At 38.5% G+C, this 21,647-nt stretch overlaps 2 protein-coding genes across 6 annotated transcripts in view; one reads left to right on the top strand and one right to left on the bottom strand.

Annotated features, from left to right (window-relative positions):
• Positions 1 to 21,647, bottom strand: part of LOC127429774 (porphobilinogen deaminase-like) — a 71,449-nt gene that overhangs the window by 43,645 nt on the left and 6,157 nt on the right. The gene's annotated exons all lie outside the window — the stretch shown is intronic.
• The window catches only part of LOC127429773 (zinc finger protein 85-like), a 60,357-nt gene that overhangs the window by 35,058 nt on the left and 3,652 nt on the right, over positions 1 to 21,647 (top strand). Inside the window, exons 1-5 of one of the 5 annotated variants that reach the window (XM_051678938.1) lie at positions 6,908 to 7,196; positions 9,384 to 9,540; positions 9,796 to 9,896; positions 10,016 to 10,064; positions 11,000 to 11,050. The exons of 2 other annotated variants lie outside the window; for them this stretch is intronic. In XM_051678938.1, coding sequence (XP_051534898.1) covers positions 7,047 to 7,196; positions 9,384 to 9,540; positions 9,796 to 9,896; positions 10,016 to 10,064; positions 11,000 to 11,050 — 508 coding nt within the window. In that variant the 5' untranslated portion in view covers positions 6,908 to 7,046. Of the gene's footprint in view, positions 1 to 6,907; positions 7,197 to 7,907; positions 8,047 to 9,383; positions 9,541 to 9,795; positions 9,897 to 10,015; positions 10,065 to 10,999; positions 11,051 to 11,315; positions 11,386 to 11,483; positions 11,589 to 21,647 lie in introns of those variants that run through there. 2 more of the 5 variants (XM_051678941.1, XM_051678943.1) reach the window with 2 other exon arrangements.

Raw genomic sequence — 21,647 nt, 5'->3', positions numbered from 1 at the left:
CTGTGATGATTTGGGGTGCAATGTCATCTGCTGGTGTTGGTCCATTGTGTTTTTTGAAAACCAAAGTCACTGCACTCGTTTACCAAGAAATTTTGGAGCACTTCATGCTTCCTTCTGCTGAAAGATGCTGATTTCATTTTCCAGCAGGATTTGGCACCTGCCCACACTGCCAAAAGCACCAAAAGTTGGTTAAATGACCATGGTGTTGGTGTGCTTGACAGGCCAGCAAACTCACCAGACCTGAATCCCATAGAAAATCTATGGGGTATTGTCAAGAGGAAAATGAGAAACAAGAGACCAAAAAATGCAGATGAGCTGAAGGCCACTGTCAAAGAAACCTGGGCTTCCATACCACCTCAGCAGTGCCACAAACTGATCACCTCCATGCCACGCCGAATTGAGGCAGTAATTAAAGCAAAAGGAGCCCCTACCAAGTATTGAGTACATATACAGTAAATGAACATACTTTCCAGAAGGCCAACAATTCACTAAAAATGTTTTTTTTATTGGTCTTATGATGTATTCTAATTTTTTGAGATAGTGAATTGGTGGGTTTTTGTTAAATGTGAGCCAAAATCGTCACAATTAAAAGAACCAAAGACTTAAACTACTTCAGTCTGTGTGCATTGAATTTATTTAATACACAAGTTTCACAATTTGAGTTGAATTAATGTAACCAAGTTACACTTATGTAGCTACTTGCTTGGCCTTGTTAGCTATCACTTTAACCTGAAATTATATTAATATAATCTCTCCCATGTGTAAAACTACATTGCAAAACAGAATAGTGTACTTTAGGGGGAACTTAATTCCATCTATCCCAAAGGATATTCTAAGAGATCAGTTTATTAAACTAAATGTGACCAGATTACAGTCTACCATGGATCTGCAACAACTGAATCTTCTTCTTTTTGTTATTATTACATTAAGTATTATTTTATTCAATAAACATGTTATTTTGCCCACCTTCTTTAGTGTGTCCTTTCCCATTTTTTCATCAGCATTGTATATTATACACTACCGTTCAAAAGTTTAGGGTCACTTACTCATTCTTTATTTTATTTATTTATTTTTTTCCCCACATTTTAGAATAATAGTAAAGTCATCACAACTATTGAATAACAGAAATGGAAATATGGGAATTATGTTGTGACTAAAAAAAAAAATCCAAAATAAATCAAAACTGTGTTATATTTTAGCATCTTCAAAGTGGCCACACTTGATTTTGCAGAAATGTACTCTTGACATTTTCTCAACCAACTTCTTGAGGTATCACCCTGGGATGCTTTTTAATCAGTATTGAAGGAGTTCCCATCAGTGTTGGGCACTTATTGGCTGCTTTTCTTAATTATTCGGTTCAAGTCATCCATTTCAAAAACTATTTTTTTTTTATACAATTTTAGTTTTTAATTAAATAAATTAATATGTTGGCACAATTATATTTTTGTCTACAAAACTAATTTCAAACATTTAAGCATACGCCTACTGATCAAAAGATTTTTAAGATCATGAGAAACATTTCAGGCAAGTGACCCCAAACTTTTGAACGGTAGTGTAAATATTATAAATATTGCCTAAATTAACATTCTATTCTTGATAATAAATAAGAAAAGTTGTTTATGTTTGCATTTCAAAGCTCTGAGATATCTTGAAATGTTCAGTATGCTGTTTTTATTAAGTTTATGCATTCTACCACAACCCTTATGGCAAAAATGATTAATGAGAAGAAATGAAAGAAAATGAAAAGAGGCTTATAATGTCTCCTGTCATAGTTTGGGGTAAATTAAATGTACAGTATATTGAACATCACTTGTTTGAGACTGCAAACAGTATAACAATAGAAAGTACTCATTAGCATTGCATGATCTCAGGCTACTATATTTTGAAAAACTTACATTACAGTAAGTTAAGCCTTACAGTATTCCTGGTATGTCTATAATCCACAGGGTAAATATCTTTTGTAATGGTAACTGCAAACAGTATATAAAGTGTGTACTGAATTTGGAGCATTGTGCCTGTTGGCTCTTCAGCAATATTTACACTGAGATGTTCATGGTTGCTGTAGCTACCTCAACCATCCAATCACAATCACTTGTAAGCAGCTCCTAATAGCAATCCTGACATAGGAGGCGGGACTTACGGAATACCGGTGTAAAATCAAGAGAGCAGTCTAAAGTTCAGAGTGCACGCAGAGCGCAGAGAGAGAGCGAGTGAGATCTTGCACATGCAAAACAATTAATCATGGGGTGATTGCTGCTTTTGGAAAAGGCATCAGTGTAATACTCCCTGTTAAGTCTGGGGGACGGAGCTTCAATTTCTCTCAAGAGATTATGGGAGAAAGATTTAAACTTGGTATTGGAGGAGAGAGAGTGGACTAGAATTCTAAAAAATGTTAAGTCTGCATCTATAGATGCAAGTGTGCGCCTTATGCAATTTAAGATTTTACATAGATTCTACTGGACCCCCTGTAGATTGTATAGGCTTGGCCTTAAAGACACACCCACCTGCTGGCGATGCCAATCAGAAGACGGAGACACAACCCATGCTTTTTGGGGGCATGTTAAGATTCAGGAATTTTGGTTAAAAAATAAAAAAATTTTGTGTGACGTTTTAAGGAACTCGAATTCCACTCTGCCCCAGACTTTGTATATTAGGTGATGGGGTGTTCATACATTTTGGGGATAAACACATAAAAAACTGGGTTCTGACCAGCATTATGGTGGGAAAGCAAATTATTCAGTCATTATTATTAAGTGAGATAGGGCACCCTCATTTCCAGAGTGGTGTGCGGAGATGGAGAGAGTGGCTGCTTTTGAAGGGATGGCAAGCAGAAGGCTGGGGGTTCAGAATTTATTCGACAGGAAGTGGGGTATTTACTTGGTGTTTTTGGTGGACTCTCTGGGAGGGGCTGGGGAGAGAGATGTTTTGTTGTAGTTATATATGATTATTATGTTTGGTTGTTTTTTGTGTGCATCTATTTGTGACCACAGGGGTGTTCGTTGAGGATTAGGGTGGGTTTGGTGATGGGGGGTATTAAGTGGGGTTAAATTTTAAATGTTGATTTAGTGTATGTTGTGTGTTTTTTATAATTGTTTATATATATATATATATATATATATATATATATATATATATATATATATATATATATATATTCATCAATAAAAATGTTAATTAAAAAAAATCATCTTTCGTGTGCAAAATAACTTTTTGTGCGCTCAAAATATGATCTTGTGCGGTCAAAATTTATTTATTTATTTATTTTATTTTGCTCTCAAATATCAACGTACATGCACAAAATATCATCTTGCGTGCACAGAACATTTTTGCGCGCTCAAAATATAATTTTGCTGAATTTTTGGCACATATATAACTCCATTAGTTTCTGCCTTATTTAGCAGCTTAAATGTCGCAATTTTTTATATTATACATTTTTTAAATATTGAGTGTAAATTTATAACATTATGGTTTGTGTTACATTACCTTTGAATTTTTTTTTAAACGAATTTCCACAGCTGTGAGGGGGTTTCTATTACAGCTGCTGAGAGAGTGACAGTAAATTTGGCATCTTCTCACATTTTACTGTCTTAATCCACAGCTCTCTATTTTTTCCTCTTCTGGATAGTCATTAAAACGTAAGAGTGGATTTTTTCTTTTGGTCTTGGAGCAAATAGGTAAGTGAAAATAATATTTGCTGTGATCTCCCATTCACCGCTGTCGAAGTTTACCCTGCAATCATTTACTTCCGCGTTCCAAAACCCAGAGTGTGAAAAATTTCAATAAAATGGGCGAGTGCCAATCGAAAGTGATCATCCCTATGCCCTGCTCACAACAAAGGACAAAGCTCTTGATGTGGGCACTCTGAAGATAGCGTGGCACTACAGTTTGAATGTACCCTTTACTAAAAGTCTTGTTAAAGGGCCTTTTGTGAAAAAATTCTTACATTTGTTTGGAATGACCCTTCAAGTATCGTCCCCTTCTAGAAGTGCCCTTCTAGGGCGCAAAAAGTCCAATATATTAACATACTTGAGTATGGCTGCCGGATAGTTTCATTTTCAAAATAAAAGTGATTCCGAATTTATTGTGACAATCGACCTATAACATTGTGGGGCACCAGTCATATATATATATGGTTTACAGCAGAGCTCAGGCAGCTTCGTCAGGCCAAAGAGGATGCTTACAGGGGTGGGGATAAAGTCTTGTTCAATCAGGCCAGGAACACACTGAACACGGAAATCAGAGTGGATAAAAGAAGATACTCTGAGAAGCTGAAAAACAAGTTTTCAGCTAACGACCCTGCATCAGTGTGGAGTGGCATGAAACAACTCACAAATTACAGGACTCCTACCCCCAACCCTGTGGTGGACCAACAACTGGCTGACGACCTGAATGTGTTCTACTGTAGATTTGAAAGGCCCAATCTCACACCCCACACCCACTCTGACCTTCACTTCACACAAACACCAAAACCTCCTGCAACCCCCTCCTCCCCCCTACTGCTACTCAACCTGCACTTAAGATCTGTGAAGATGATGTGAGCCCCGTCTTTCGGAAACAAAAGACAAGGAAGGCTTCAGGCCCAGATGGCGTCTCACCAGCGTGTCTTCGATCCTGTGCTAACCAGCTTGCCCCCATCTTCACACAGATCTTCAATAGATCACTGGAGCAGTGTGAAGTCCCATGCTGCTTCAAACGCTCAATTATTATTTTTTGTGGATTTCAGTTCGGCTTTCAACACCATCATCCCAGCTATACTCCAGATTAAATTACACCAACTTTCTGTTCCCTTGTCTATCTGTCAGTGGATTACCAGCTTTCTGACGGACAGGCAGCAGTTTGTGAGACAGGGGAAACTCACTTCCAGCACCTGTACAATCAGCACTGGTGCCCCCCAGGGATGTGTGCTCTCCCCACTACTCTTCTCCCTCTACACCAATGACTGCATCGCCAAGGACCCTTCTGTCAAGCTCCTGAAGTTTGCAGACGACACCACTGTCATCGGCCTCATCCGAGATGATGATGAGTCTGCGTACAGAAGGGAGGTTGAGCAGCTGACCATCTGGTGCAGTCAAAACAACCTGGATCTGAACATGCTCAAAATGGTGGAGATCATTGTGGACTTTAGGAGAAACACCCCAACACTGACCCCCCTCACCATTTTACACAGCACTGTGGCAGCAGTGGAGTCATTCAGGTTCCTGGGCACTACCATCTCACAGGACCTGAAGTGGGAGACCCACATTGACTCCATTGTGAAAAAGGCCCAGCAGAGGTTGTACTTCCTTCGCCAGCTGAGGAAATTCAACCTGCCACAGGCGCTGCTGATACAGTTCAACTCAGCAGTCATTAAGTCTGTCCTCTGCACTTCAATAACTGTCTGGTTTGGTTCAGCCACGAAATCAGACATCAGAAGACTACAGAGGACAGTTCAGACTGCTGAGAGGATTATTGGTTGCCCCCTGCTCCCCCTTCAAGAACTATACACTTCCAGAGTGAGGAAAAAGGCTGGAAAAATCACTCTGGACCCCACTCACCCTGCCCATTACCTTTTTGAACTGTTGCCTTCTGGCCGACGCTTCAGAGCTCTGAGCACCAGAACCGTCAGGCACAGGAACAGTTTTTTCCCTCAGGCTATCCATCTCATGAACAGTTAAATTGCCCCATTGAGCAATAACTATGTGCAATACACAGTTTAGTCTTTCTTATATTTATCCAACACATCCAACCTCTTCTGTCATTTCATTCCTCTGGAAAAAACAAAACAAAAACATTTGCACTGTACATAACAGATTTGTATTAGATTTGCACTACCCATGTGTATGTATGTATGTGTGTGTCTGTACGTATGTGTATAATTATTATTTTTTTATTATTATTATTATCTATCTTGCTGCTGTTTTTGTATTGTTTTTGTATTGTTGTACACTGGAAGCTCCTGTCACCAAGACAAATTCCTTGTATGTGTAAGCATACTTGGCAATAAAGCTGATTCTGATTCTGATTATTCCTGTCCCAAAGAAACCAAAAATCACAGGACTTAATAACTACAGACCTGTCGCCCTGACGTCTGTGGTCATGAAATCATTTGAGAGACTGGTGTTGGCCCACCTGAAGAACATCACTGGACCCTTTCTAGATCCCCTTAAATTTGCTTATTGAGCAAACAGGTCTGTGGATGATGCAGTCAACATGGGATTGCATCATATCCTGCAACATCTGGACAGACCAGGGACATATGCAAGGATCCTTTTTGTGGACTTCAGTTCAGCTTTCAACACCATCATCCCAGCTATACTCCAGAATAAATTACACCAACTCTCTGTTCCCATGTCTATCTGTCAATGGATTACCAGCTTTCTGACGGACAGGCAGCAGCTTGTGAGACAGGGGAAGTTCACTTCCAGCACCTGTACAATCAGCACTGGTGCCCCCCAGGGATGTGTGCTCTCCCCACTACTCTTCTCCCTCTACACCAAAGACTGCATCGCCAAGGACCCCTCTGTCAAGCTCCTGAAGTTTGCAGACGACACCACTGTCATCGGCCTCATCCGAGAAGACGATGAGTCTGCATACAGAAGGGAGGTTGAACAGCTGGCTGTCTGGTGCAGTCAAAACAACCTTGAGCGTGTGTACCATGTGTATAATTAGTTTTATTAGTTATTATTATCTATGTCTTGCTGCTGTTTTTTGTATTGTTTTTGTATTGTTGTACACTGGAAGCTTCTGTCACCAAGACAAATTCCATGTATGTGTAAGCATACTTGGCAATAAAGCTGATTCTGATTCTGATAAATATTTAAATCTAACCGTTCAGTATGTTTAGTCGTCATAAATTAAAATTCCCGCCGACCCACTACTTTTATTTTGAAAAAACCTATAGTTCTCCTGGTGGAAGTAGTGGCAAGTTTCTCAAGGTTGTGAGATGGAAACAACGTGAACTAAAAAAAACCCGCGTTTTTTTATTTAATATCTCACGAAATCGTTTGTGTCGCAGATTTCCTGCATTCTCACATTAATACAAAAACCCAAATCACTGAGTGGGCACAATGGTGGAGTATGAATTATTTCAGCAACAAACAGTGTCTATAATGACTCTGCTGACAGAAACAGCTCGAGAAGAAATTCAGAAAGTTCTTGACTGTGAATGTCCCGTCACATCTCAAACGATTGAAATGAATGAGAGGCAGCGTAAACGGGTATGTTTATATTTACTCTGCTGCTGAATGTCGTTGTTGTATGTTGCTCGCTATTTAAGGGAATGGTTCAACCGTAAATGAAAATTGTGTCATTATTTACTCACCTGCATGTGGTTTAAAACCCTCATGACTTGTTGAAGTGGAACACAAAAGGAGATGTTAGTCAGTATGTTAGTTTATCTGTCATCATTCACTTTCATTGCATCTTTTATTTTATATAGTGAAAGTAAATGGTGACTGGGGCTGTCATTCATCCTAACATTTCCTTTTGTCTTCCACAGAGAAAAGAAAGTCAAACAGAATTGGATTAAAAAAAAGATTTGTTTTTTTTTTATCCCTTTAATTGTGTGTAAAACACTTAAATGTGTATAAAAGATTTTTGTCAGTTATCCAGATGATCTGTCACATATGTTCCTTGACTTATTATGCACCTCTATATAATCTATATTATTTCTATGTAGAGTAAATTTTGTATGAGACTTCAGTGCTCGAATTTAATCCGGGACCCCCCATAAGAAGTAAAAAATAGACTTAGGGGGTCCCCAAGATACTTATATTTTAGTAAAAAATAATGACAAATCTGATTAAATTCATGCAGTGGATATGGTACATTTCACGAATTAATTATTTACAATAATTTATCTTAAGTTTGTTTATAGGCTAGTTGTCATGTCTCTTTAAAATGTAAACGCCCCGTCCCACATCTAAAGACCGCTAAGCGCATGACATCATTGACATGACTGCTTGCTTGGCGCCGCTCCGGTCAAGCTAACTTTAGCTAAAAAATGGAGAATAATAAATCTACACTCGCAGTCGGGAAGAGAAAGCTTCTTACTGACTTTTTTGAGGGGTAATTTTCTCTCTCTATATATATATATCTACTGTATCTATCCACTCCATGTCGGGGCTTTTGTATTCCTTGCATACATTGGAAACATTTAGGCTTACTCATTTTGGAGGTGCTAGAGATCGTGATGAAGATGAGTGACAGCTTTTTAGTGATTATAAAGGGAGTGCTCGTTGTGTGCTTTCTATGCTATATATAATCCATTCAGAATTTGTATAAAACTTGTTTTTCATGCTGCTAAGAGGAGGACCAATGGCCATGTACACACTGCAAAGTCGGATTCACTCTTGAAATAGCAATGATTGACATACTGATAACCATAGCATTGTTTGTTCCTGAATAAAGCAGCCTTTTTGACTGAAACGGTTGAATAGTCCTGACTGACTCACTCATAACCTACTGACGTAACAATGTAACTGCACTGAAATCATTGAAAAATCCCCACCAACAATAACACACAGACTGACAGCCTGCCTTGTCACAATTTATATTTTTAATATCTAATAAACTAGTTTCATGCATTTAAACAAGTCTTTTGGAAGAAACATTATTATCACAAAGTGTCACATCAATCATCCAGTTGTTTTTAGGGTAGTAAGTACTACATTGATAAATAATGCTAGAATTATTCTGTTGAATGTACACTACTGTTCAAAAGTCTCTTCTGCTCACCAAGCCTGCATTGATTTGATCCAAAATACAGTAAAAACAGTAATACTGTGAACTCTTAGTGAGTCTGGAAACCATCTGATTGTTTTCTACTGTTTTTGAGACATTTCAATGTTTTGAAGTCACATGCATTTACGGGTCTTCAAAGGCACTTGTAGTATGTAGTCCCCTGGTATATTTGTCATAGTTGCCCTTTTGGGTCTGCTGCTTTGTCACCCTCTAAATCCAGTATTACTTGGAGTAAACCATTTAAAAGAAGAATAGTAGCTTATCTCTCTTTGTTATATAACATTGGACTGAGAATGTATATTTGTTTTTATTCTTTATCAACACAAAAGCCTGTTCTTTTATGTAAGCCTGTTTTTAATAAATAGTATATAGATATGCATATTATGATCAAATAAATATATTGTATATTTTGTATAAATTGTATATTGCGAGACTACCCCCCACCACCACCACCACCAAAAAAAAAAAAAAAAAGTCTTATGGTGGCGACCCCCCATAAGACTTGATTCAATTCGAGCACTGCTTTACTTGTACTTTAAGATGTTTCATCCTGCCAAAGAATTCAGTTAAATGTATAGAATCCAGCTTGTTCCAAAATTATATACTGGTGCAGGTGATTGTTGTGAGATGATGTCCTGTAAATTCATCACTAACTGTTGCAGGCGAAACTCACAGCGGTGATGGAATCCTTTACCAAGATGGCTGTTCAGAAAATATGCAGACTTTACAGATATTGCTGTGCAACAAAGCAAACACAGTTAGAGGCCTTTAAAAAGACAACAGAAAGCATAAACACTCAAACTGTCATTGATGTACCTGGTAAGACACCTGTCTCCTAAAATGTAATTTTGTATTCATTTTCATGAGTTTACTTAATCCAATGAAAAGTTTTTAATTTTTTTTATTATTATTATTATTATTATTATAAGCTAGGAACCACTTATGCAATTTGGAAATATAATTAATTGAGTAATATATATATATATATATATATATATATAATATGTCTTTGCTTATAAAAGAGTTAGTATCTATCTTTGTTGTGGTTTTCTAGTGATTATTTTTCATCTTCAGATTATGTAGAAGTAGATGTGACTCTATCAATGAGTCCAGAAAGACCGGATCTGTCACCAGAAGAAAATGTACAACAACAAGACCCTGTTAATGGGTGGCAGGTTAGGTTGCTGTTGAAATAATTTGACTATATATTTAGCAAAATGTATGCTACAACTTTTGTATTGATTGTTTCGTTTAGTCTGAAAAGGATGGTAACTTTGTTGTATTTTGTCCTCAGGTGTTGAGTGATGCCAAAGAGAAACCGATGCCAAAAGTTGTGACAGAAGGTTTGTGCCTCTCAGCTTTGCTGTTGATATGAAATGACAAGCTAAAATTAATTTTAGAAACTGATCTAAACACAATTTTAAATGTACTTCACTATGTTTTGCTGCTGCCTTAAACACAAATGCTAGACTCAAGCCTTACTAAATTGCCATACTTCTAGCACTTAGTAGAGAGCAGAACCTTACACTCAAATTAAAAACAAGTTTTATTCGTGTAATTTATTTATTTATTTATTTTTTTCGCTTTTTCTCCCAATTTGGTATTCCCAATGTGCTTTTTAAGTCATCATGCTCCAGGGGTGGTAGCCAGCGTCTTTACCACTGAGCTACCCAGGCCCCCTATTAGTGTAATTTTTTTAAATATTACACAGTTCTATTTGATGTAAATTTGTTATGAAATTGAAATGTGTAAATCTTTTTCAGATTAAAATTTTTTTATTGATTGATTCTCAAACACAATACAGAATAAAGCAAAATATACATGCACAGAGTCAACCATTATCCCCCTTTAACCCCCATTAATTCCCTATCCCCCTCCCAGTCCCCAACCCCCGACAAACATTCCCGTGGTCCAAGCCTGAGTATACACATGTAAACGAAGGTGAAGAAAAAGAAAGGTCCTCACGAGAGCCTTCCAGGAAGGTCATGTGTTTGTCCCATTTCTTACTATATGCATCTAATCTGTTTATATGACATCTTTTCGAATGCCGCTACCCTGCCCAATTCGGTGAACCATTCTTGAAATGAGGGAGCATCAGTTGTCTTCCGTCCTCTAAGAATTATCTGTCTTCCAATCATTACACTAGTTTGGACCCAGATTGTTGTATATTTGTCACCTTATTTAATTACTTTAAATAAGGCAGAATTAATTTTGAGTATCTAAAACCTCACAGATCAAATTCTGGACTCATAACCAGAATTTTTGAATCTTTGCGCAGAATCACAGAGCATGGGCTATGTCTCCATCCTCCAACTGATATCGTCAGGAGGTAGGTGTATCTTTTAAACCAAGCCTAAACAATCTAGAGGGAGTCCAGTAGAAACTATGCAAAATCTTAAATTGAATAAGGCATACCCTTGCATCCCTTGACATAGTTGTAATATTTTTTACAATTATTTCCCACTCCCCATCCTCCAGTACCAAGTTCAAATCTCTTTCCCATAACCTCTTAAGAGCTGTTAAGACCCCATCACCAAGACTCTTAATCAGTGAGGAATAATAAATACACTTATGCTTCATGCCCCTTTCCAAAGGCTGTGACCACCATACAGAGAGTGTCTGCAGCTTTAGGGGGCTGTGTACTACCACCAAAAATAGTACAAAGTAAGTGCCGCAACTGTAAATACCTGACAAATTGAGACGTAAAAATCCCAAGTTGCTGTTATATTTTCAAATGATCTCAAAGCTTTGTTTTCATAAAGGTCACCAAGTGTAGCAGCACCCCTCTCTATCCATTCTTTCCAGCAAAAGGGGGACTTGTTAATACATAATTTGGGTTTCAGCCATATACTTGAGGAAACATTTAGGTAAGTATCAGAATTTAACATACGGGAAACCTTTGTCCATACTGAATGCAAGTGTGAAATAATGGGATGCATTTTTACTTCTCTAGGCAATTTAATTGCAGTGGTGAAATTGAGGCAAGGACCGCTTGTTCAGTGTTGTTCTAGGGATAGGCTCTGTGGGAGAGACCAGTGGCCAAGTGTCTAAGATTAAAAACATTGTAATAAAACAAAATTTTGGGGAGGCCAAAACCTCCTTTGTCAATTGGTCTATTTAACTTACTGAAATGCAACCGAGGTAATTTACCATTCCAAATAAAGGACTTAGATATTCTATCAAATTGTTTAAAATAGAAAGAGGAACTTCTAGAGGGAGAGACTGCAGTAAGTAATTACATTTGGGGATACAATTAATTTTTTACAACATTGACCTTCCCAGCGATAGACAAATGTAGTGAAGCCCATTAGTTTGCACTGCCACTGACAGATGTTTATAGATTAACTTAATACACCAAATAAAAGTGTTCCCAAACCTGTACATTTCCGAAATCTTAAAAATATAGTCCTATTCCACCCTATCAAGTGCCTTCTTGGCGTCAAGTGAGATGGCAGCAATCGGGGTCTGATCATTCGCTACTGACCACATAATATTTATAAAACGTCTAATATTATCAGAAGAATTACGACCACTAATAAACCCCACTTGATCTATATGTATAAGAGGTGTAAGTACTCTGCTTAATCGATTAGCCAGAATTTTAGACAATATTTTCCTCTAACTGGATCACGGAAATTGGATGATAACTTTTACATTAATTTGGGTCTTTAACTTTTGTAAGAATGAGAATGATCAGGGCTTGTGCTGTGGTTGGTGGTAGTTCACCTTTCTTTAATGACTTTGTGTAAACTTCTACCATAAGTGGAGCCAGTTCTGTGACATACAGTAAGATCTAAAAAAAAAATAAATAAAAAAAAAAGTCTATGGCAAAAACCATCTGGCTCTGGTGCCTTACCATTTGGCAAGGCTTTAATTACCTCAACAAACTCCTCCAAAAAAGGTCACAAGGCATCAATGTATTACTCCCTGCTAATTCAGAGTCTGTGGAACGGAGCTTCAACTTCTCTCAAAAGATTATGGGAGAAAGATTTAAACTTGGTATTGGAAGAGGGAGTGTGGGCTAGGATTCTAAAAAACAACAAGTCTACATCTAGAGATGCAAGGGTGCACCTTATGCAATTCAAGATTTTACATCAATTCTATTGAACCCCCTCTAGATTGTATAGGCTTGGTCTTAAAGACACACATACCTACTGGCGATGCCAATCAGAAGATGGGGACACAACGCATGTTTTTTGGTGGTGTGTTAAGATTTTTGGTTGAGGGTTCAGAGTTTTATGTGTGACGTTTTGGACACTCAAATTTCATTTTGCCCCAGACTCTGTATTTTAGGCGATGGTGTGGTCATTAATATTGGGGATAGATACATAAAAAGTTGGGTCTTAGCCGGAATTATGATCGGCAAATGGATCATTCTTAGGGGATAGAAGTCGGCTGGAGCACCCTAATTTCAGGAGTGGTGCACAGTGATGGGCGGGGTGGCGGCTTTCGAGGAGGTGACATTTAGAAGGCTGGGAAACTTTAGAAGGCTGATTTGTTTAATAGAAGTGGGGTAGATATTTGGCCTTTTTGGGGGTTCTCGGGGAGGGGCAGTGGAGAGGGATTTGTAGTTTTATATGTGTGTGTGTGTGCATTGGTTTTTTGAAAGTATACTTTTTATGTTTTTTTATGTTTCTAAATATTTATGACCACTGGGGTGCGTGTATTGATTGCATTTGTTGAATGGAATCAATAAAAATTGTTAATAAGAATACAGAAAAAAAAAAGATCGAAATAGAATTCTTAAAGGCCTTGTTAATATCTGTGGCAGAGGTAAATATATTGCCTCCAGAAGACTTCACTGAAGGAATGGTGGAAAAAAACTCTCTCTGTTTTATATATCTGGCAAGAAGTGTCCTGCCTTGTTTCCCAACTCAAAGTATGTTTGTCTTGCCCTGAATAAGCAAAATGTTACCTTCTGTGACAAAATAGTATTATACCTATATTTTATATATATTTTTACATTTGAGTCAACTCTCTAAGACCATTTGATTACATTTGGCGCTTCAGCTCTGTTTCAGCACTTTAAATTTTCTTTTCCAATTCCATGAATTCCTATGCTGTGATCTTTTTAATGAATGAGTTATGTTGTATGATCCGCCCCCTAAGAACTGCCTTAAGCGCCTCCCATGTCACGCCCACAAAGGACACTGAGGACCAATTGGTTTCTACATAAACAACTGTCTTTAACGTTTGTTGACACTAGGGGGCCTCAACACACTTCCAAGGGGGCCTCAAGTTGACTTAAAATTGATTTAAAATAAGAAATATTAAAATAATTCAACTTAATTAAAATGCTAAAAAATACTTTTAAGATGTATGCCTACAAATTATAAACAGACACTTTCTGAAACTTCTACAATTATCCAAGATTAATTATTTTAATCAGACACATCTACTTTCGGGCGACGGGGACTTCACATATTGTCTTGGACAGTGGCGGGGCCTTGGAGTCAAAAAGGCTGAGAACCACTGATCTATATGATTTTCTTTTCTCTATATGCGGCAACATCTCTAAACAAAAAAAAACGTACGGTTCACCCACGTTTCGGGAAGCATTGGCACCGCGGTTCACCTCAGGTTTATTGATGGATCTGGAGCACAAGGTTTTGAGAAAAAAATAAAGCGTCAAATAGACACGCACAGTTACAAGCTCCGCTATGTAGGGGGTAACAGCTGGGTCCTCAATATGTATATTGAAGAATAAAACTCGAGTCAGGTTTTGCAATAATCAAATGAGAGAGTTGTTCTCTGCATGTTCAGTAGTCATCATGAGTCAATGAAATGCAACTATTAGAAGGACAGTCGAAGTTAAGTTTTACAAACTTTCCAAAGCAATTATAGTCTTATGCAAATTACATTAAGGGTGTCATCGTACCACAATTTCTAGCATTCTGGTAGGTCAGCTATTTCAAACATTTTAACATATTACAAATATGGACTGTTTTCGTCTTCTTGCAAACAATAATTGTTAGCCATAACATGAATCGAGGTCCCATCCTTGGTTGAAACAGACTTATGGTCAGATATCAGAGGTTATCAGTTATGGCTACTCCTTATTCCTTTACGTCAAAGGGGTACCAAGGAGAGCAGTTAAAATCCTTGGAAGTTGTTTTCGACTATGGCAAAGTTACATTTGAGAGGGCACAATAACCATAAATAATTCAGAGACATAAGTTATTTAGACATTCAGTGTGTGGAGGTGTTATCTTCTCCACTGGAATAGAGGGCCTTTTCCCCAACCCAGATGGAATGCTGGGCCTCACATCTGTGGAACATTAGGACAGAGCACAGAGAGAAACAAAAGGGCATTCCATTGAACAAGAGAGCACACTATTACTGCATCTAGTTAAATAGGGTATATGATTCATTATGAAATAGAAATGGAATACATGCAATACAACATAAAATGCACATTCTCTGGAGGCTGGGTTAAATGAGTAAGCACTGTTAACTGCATTCCTGACATTGGTCAGACCCTCAGTCACCTCTCAAATCACATACATATTACATGTACCTTTTAGGAAAAGAGAACAAAACATTGATTAATATAATAAGAATAAGTGAGGACAATAGATAAAAGGATTTTGAAAATCCACCCCTTCAGCTAATGCACCTGAATAGATCTGTAGATGGACACACTCCACCTGTGTTTCACGTGGGTCAGCTTGATGACATCACTGTTCTGCAAGCATTGTGTGTACTTGAAAATGGCAAGTGGAGAAAACGAGCCACTGATAGAGAAGTCCCCTGCATTATTCAGGTTTTCTGTCTGGAAACATTTTCTTTTTGCAGTCAATTACAACAGCGATGGTCAAAAAACATTTAAAAACAGGCACTGTGTGCAGACATCACTCGACACAAATGCTGTATACTGGTAATAAAGCGACATGATAAATTACACTGAAATCACCAGGGAAAGATAGCGTGCGGCGCGCACAGAGCCGCGGATGAGCTGAAACTGCACAAACTCCCTTCTGTTTTTAAGCAAGCATTCAGTGCTAATTTGGACAGGCATAAAACATTTACTAAAGCGATTGGGGTGTTCATTGACAATATGTTTCCTTACTCCACTGATGAAGATGTGTGATTTCTGCGTATGATTAAAACACTCGAGCCACGTCACATCCCTCGTATCCATTTTAAGTTCCTTCTATAGTGATGTACAACTCCAGAATAATGAATATATGTGCAGTAGAGTTTGAGTGACTCGCCTCAATCCGGGTGGCGGAGGACGAATCTCAGTTGCCTCCGTGTCTGAGACGGTCAATCCACACATCTTATCACGTGGCTTGTTGAGCGCGTTACCGCGGAGACCTAGCGCGTGGAGGCTCACGCTATTCTCCGTGGCATCCATGCACAACTCGCCATGTGACCCACCGAGAGCGAAAACCACCTGATAGTGACCATGAGGAGGTTAACCCAAATTGACTCTACTCACCCTAGCAACCAGGCCAATTGGTTGCTTAGGAAGCCTGACTGGAGTCACTCAGCACACCCTGGATTCGAACTTGCGACCCCAGGTGTGGTAGTCAGCATCTTTACTTGCTGATCTACCCGGGCCCCCCGCAAAATGTTGATTAATTAATTGGAGAAAAGGATTTTATTAAAGATCTTAACAAAAATTAGCCATGGTTTCACTATAGTAATATAACCATGACTGCTGCCAACATGGCTTTCTTTGCAGAAATCATGGTTTTGATACAATTAAACATGATTTTACAACAGTAATACTGTAGTTTCCATATAGTAACCATGATTATACAATTTTTTTTAAACATGACAGTAACCATGTTTATTTTGTTGTTACTATGTTTTAACTACAAATACCATAGTTAAACTATGGTTACTGTAAAACAATGATTTTTATTAAGGGCAAACCTGTTGGTGTTTGTTACCAAATAGAGTATTCTTACTTTGAATGCGGCAGAGAAGAAACGGGATTGATTCAAGGAATGCAAGAAACTCTTACATCAACGGAAGATCGCTTTTGCACTGATGTTTCCAGCCAAATTGAGACTAGATACTAAGGATGGCTGCAAAATATTTACATGCCCACAACAAGCATTGTCTTTCATAAAACCAATGGACTGAGGAAGTCATGGTATGTTTCTCAGGTGCCTCCAGATGGACTGACTCACTGAACATGCCTTTGGCCGTCCGAGGAAGCGGGGTGCATTTTTTTGTTTCTTTTTGTGATGTTTCCGCCTAGTGGCTGGAGTTTGTTTTATGGAAGAACAATTCCTTTGGGACAGCTATGGATGAATCTGCTCATTCTTTGTGCTTATGCCTCCTATTGGATGGAGTGTGTTTTGTGGATATTTGTTTTTTGCAGGACATTGGAATGATTATGTCATTTGCTGCACTTATGAAACAGCTGGCTCACTGAACACTTGTTTGAATGTCCGAGGAAACGGAACGGCTTTATTATTATTTTATATGTATATTTTTTTGTGCTGGTTCCGCTACAGGCTTGAGTTTGTTTTGTGAAGGATCGCACCTTCGAGACAGTTTTGTGTATGAATCTACACGTTTTTTTTGTGTTTATTCTGCCTATTGCCTGGAGTATGTTTTATAGATTATCTTTTGTGTAATTCTGTTTCACAAAAGTTGTCGCGGGGACTCTCACAGGCGTACATGTACTCTGAGTTTAGAGGGATGGACGCCAGTTGGCGCTGTCGTGCATGGGGTTAATGTGCACATTTTTCTTTTTTCTGTTTGTTTGGTTTGGGGGGAAGTTCGGGGTTTGATTGTTGCACTAATGGGGAAAGTGGTCTTTATAATTTTATTTTTGACACACAATTTATTTTCTCTGTCAAAATGTCAAAGGTTAATATGAGTGGATTGTCTCTCTCCACATGTGAATGGGTTGGGGCACCCCATAAAAAGAAGGAAGGTTATTTATTTTCTTAAATGTAAGAAATATGATATTGTGTTTCTTCAAGAAATGCATCTTTCCCTGCAGGAAGCTGAAAAATTGGGGAAGATATGGGGTGGACATGTTTTCTTTAGTGCTGGCTCAAGTAAGAGCAAGGGAGTCATTACATTGATAAGTAAACATCTACAATTCAAATGTCTCAAACAGATTAAAGATAAATTAGGAAGAGTCATTATTTTAGCTGAAATTCAGAGACAAAGTTTGATTTTTGGCTAATATTTACGCACCTAATGCTGATGATCAGGGCTTTTTTTTATAGATCTTGAAGGGATATAAAATTGGGAGGAGACTTTAATCTATTGATGGACTCAGTCCTTGATCATAGTGAAGCAAAAGTGTGCATGCCCCCTAGAGCAACATTGACGCTTCACAAGACTGTTGAACCCATCTGGTAGGGACTATAATTTTTTTCATCAGTCCATAAGATTTATTCTAGAATAGATTTTTTAATTTATATATATATATATATATATATATATATATATATATATATATATATATATCTCCAAGTCCCTCATTTCATCTGTTGTTGATTGCTCAATTGGAAACATTTTAGTCTCACATCATGCCCTGGTGAGTTTAGAGATGTTGCCACATACGGAGAAAAAGAAATCATATAGTTGGTGCTTTAATGTATCCCTTTTGCAAAATCCTGATTTCCAACAAATGTTAAAGGCTGAAATAAATGTTTATATGGAGACCAACTGGTCCTCAGTATCCTCTGTGGGCGTGGCTTGGGAGGCACTTAAGGCAATTCTTAGGGGTCGGATCATACAGTATGCCTCATTCATCAAAAAATCCAAAACACGAGGAGTTAGAAGAGAATATTAAAAGTACCGAGACAGAGCTGAAGCACCGAATATCGTATGATGGCCTCAGAGAATTGACCCGATTGAAATATAGATATAATACTATTTTGTCACGGAATGTGGAGTTTTGGCTATTCAGGGAAAGACAGTCATACCTTGAGTCGGGAGACAAAGCAGGGAAGCTTTTGACTAGATATATAAAGCAGAGAGAGTCTTTTTCTACCATTCCCTCAGTGAAATCTGCTGGTGGTGAAATATTTACCTCAGCCATTGATATTAATAATGCTTTTAAAGAATTCTATCGTGATCTTTATAGTTCCACGTCTTCGTCTACTGATGAAGGTATTAGAAACTTTGTGGAACCATTAGATCTTCCTAAACTGACGGCTGAGCAAATAAATTCTCTTGATCCTGAGATAACCTTGGAGGAGCTTGACGAGGTAAATAAGGCCCTGCCTACAGGCAAGGCTCCGGGGCCATATGGCTTTGCCGCTGAATTTTTTAGATCTTATGCTACAGAACTGACTCCACTTTTGTTAGAAGTTTATACTGAATCATTAAAGAATGGAAAACTTCCGCCAACCATGACACAAGCCTGGATCAGTCTGATACTTAAAGACAAAGATCCAAGTGAGTGTAAGAGTTACCATCCAATTTCCCTGATCCAGCTAGATGTTAAAATTTATTCAAAAATTTTGGCTAACTGATTAAGTAAAGTTATGACATCTCCTATACATACAGATCAGGTGGGGTTTATTCTGGGCCACAGCTCTTCTGATAACATTAGTTGTTTCATCAATATCATGTGGTCAGTGACGAATGATCAGACTCCAGTCGATGCCATCTCACTTGATGCTGAAAAGGCATTTGATATAGTAGAATGGGATTATCTTTTTAAGATTTTGGAAAGGTATGTGTTCGGGAATACTTTATTGAATGGATTAAGTTACTTTATAGACACCTGGTAGCAGCAGCACAAACAAATGGATTAATTTCAGATTATTTTACTCTGGATAGGGGCACCCGGCAGGGTTGCCCTCTTTCCCCATTATTGTTCTGTCTTGCCCTGGAACCATTAGCAGCCGCGATAAGAGAGGAGGAGGATTTTCCAGGAGTGATGGCGGGGGTCTGGCGCATAAGCTTCTGCTTTACACAGATGATATTTTATTATTTGTCTCCGACCCCACTAGATCTATGCCTTGCCTCCACAGAATTATTAATTCCTTTTCTAAATTCTCAGGATACAGAGTCAATTGGTCTAAATCCGAAGCTTTGGCTTTGACAGCGTACTGCCCAGTAATGGCCTTCAAGTCGGGCGCCTTCCAGTGGCCCAAACAGGGCATTAAGTATTTGGGCATTTTATTCCCAGCTAATTTGTGTGATTTTAGTTAGTTAATTTTGACACTTTAATTAAAAGTTTTTCAAGTGATTCGAGTAAGTGGGCTTCATTACATTTATCTATGATTGGGAAGGTTAATGTTATTAAAATGAATTGTATTCCAAAATTCAACTACCTGCTACGGTCTCTCCCTGTAGATGTCGCCCTCTCTTATTTCAAGCAATTTGATAGCATAGCGAAGTCCTTTATTTGGAATGGTAAACGTCCCAGATTACATTTCAACAAGTTATATAGGCCTGTTGACAAAGGTGGGCTAGGCCTACCCAAGATTTTGTTTTATTAATTTGGACTTGGTCTCAGACATTTGGCTCATTCGTCGCTTCCACCTGAGAGAGCCCCTCCCTGGTTTCGTATTGAACAGGAAGTCCTTGCCCCTATTTCGCCATTGCAAAGCCTTTCTATCAAACTAACCAGAGAAGTTAAGTCACATCTCGTTATTTCATATTTGCACATGATTTGGACAAGAGTGGCCAGTGTATTTAATTCGGACATTTATTTAAATGTTGCCTCAAGCATGTGGCTGAACCCTAAATTATGTATCAACAAGTCCTCTTTCTGTTCGTCAGAGTGGATTGTGAGGGGGTTACTACACTTGGCGACCTGTATGAGAGTGGAGTGTTGAGATTCTTTGAGAATTTGGTTCATCATTTTGGGATTCCCAGATCTCAATTTTATAGGTATTTACAGCTGCGCCACATGCTCTGTACTGTTTTTGGGAGTAGCACACACCCCCCTAAAACGGCAGATACTTTGGGAGGGGTGATTACTGCTTTTGGAAAAGGTCATGAGGCATCAGTGTATTACTCCCTGCTAATTCAGAGTCTGGGCCATGGAGCTTTAACTTCTATCAAGAGATTATGGGAGAAAGATTTGAACTTGGTATTGGAGGAAGGAGTGTGGACTAGGATTCTAAAAAATGTCAAGTCTGCATCTAGAGATGCAAGGGTTCGCCTTATGCAGTTTAAGATTTTAAATAGAGTTTATTGGACCCCCTCTAGATTATATAGGTTTGGTCTTTAAGACACACCCACCTGCTGGCGATGTCAATTAGAAGATGGAGACGCAACCCATGTCTTTTGGGGATGTGTTAAGATGCAAGAATTTTGGATAAGGATTCAGAGTTTTATGTGCGAGGTTTTGGCCTCTCAAATTTTATTTTGCCCCAGACTCTGTATCTTGGGAGATGGGGCAGTCATTAATTTGGAGAATAAGCACATGAAAAACTGGGTCCTATCTAGCATTATGATCACCAGACAGATCACTTTGAGGAGTTGGAAGTCAGCTGGAGTGCCCCTTTTCAGGAGTGGTGTTCAGAGATGGCCAGAGTGGCAGCTCTTGAGGAGGGGGTATCCAGAAGACTGGGGAGTCTGGACATGTTTGCGAAGAAGTGGGGCAGATATCAGTCTTTTTTGGAGGGCTCTCGGGGAGGGACAGTGGAGAGAGAGGTGTAGGGTTTAATGTGTGTGATTGTTTTATTTTATTTGTAATTTGTTATTAATTAATTTTTTTTTTTGTGTGTCTATGGTTGTGTGACCACTGGGGTGTTGTTGGGGGTCGGGTGGGGGATTGGGGGGGATAGTAGGGGTTGTATATTGATTCTGTATATGTGTGTCCTGCTATGTATATATTTAATGGTTGAATCAATAAAAATGTTAATAGGGAAAAAACAAAAATGGTACCACGCAGCACAGCTGATCAGTTTTGGAAAATCGTCTGCAGTTGGGTATGGCATTCGCAATTAGGGTGGCCAGACATCCCAATAAATCCGGGACAGTCCCAA

Source organism: Myxocyprinus asiaticus, chromosome 39 (assembly GCF_019703515.2).
Source record: "Myxocyprinus asiaticus isolate MX2 ecotype Aquarium Trade chromosome 39, UBuf_Myxa_2, whole genome shotgun sequence".
Lineage (NCBI taxonomy): Eukaryota > Metazoa > Chordata > Actinopteri > Cypriniformes > Catostomidae > Myxocyprinus > Myxocyprinus asiaticus.
This window is presented reverse-complemented; position numbering and strand designations above follow the sequence as displayed.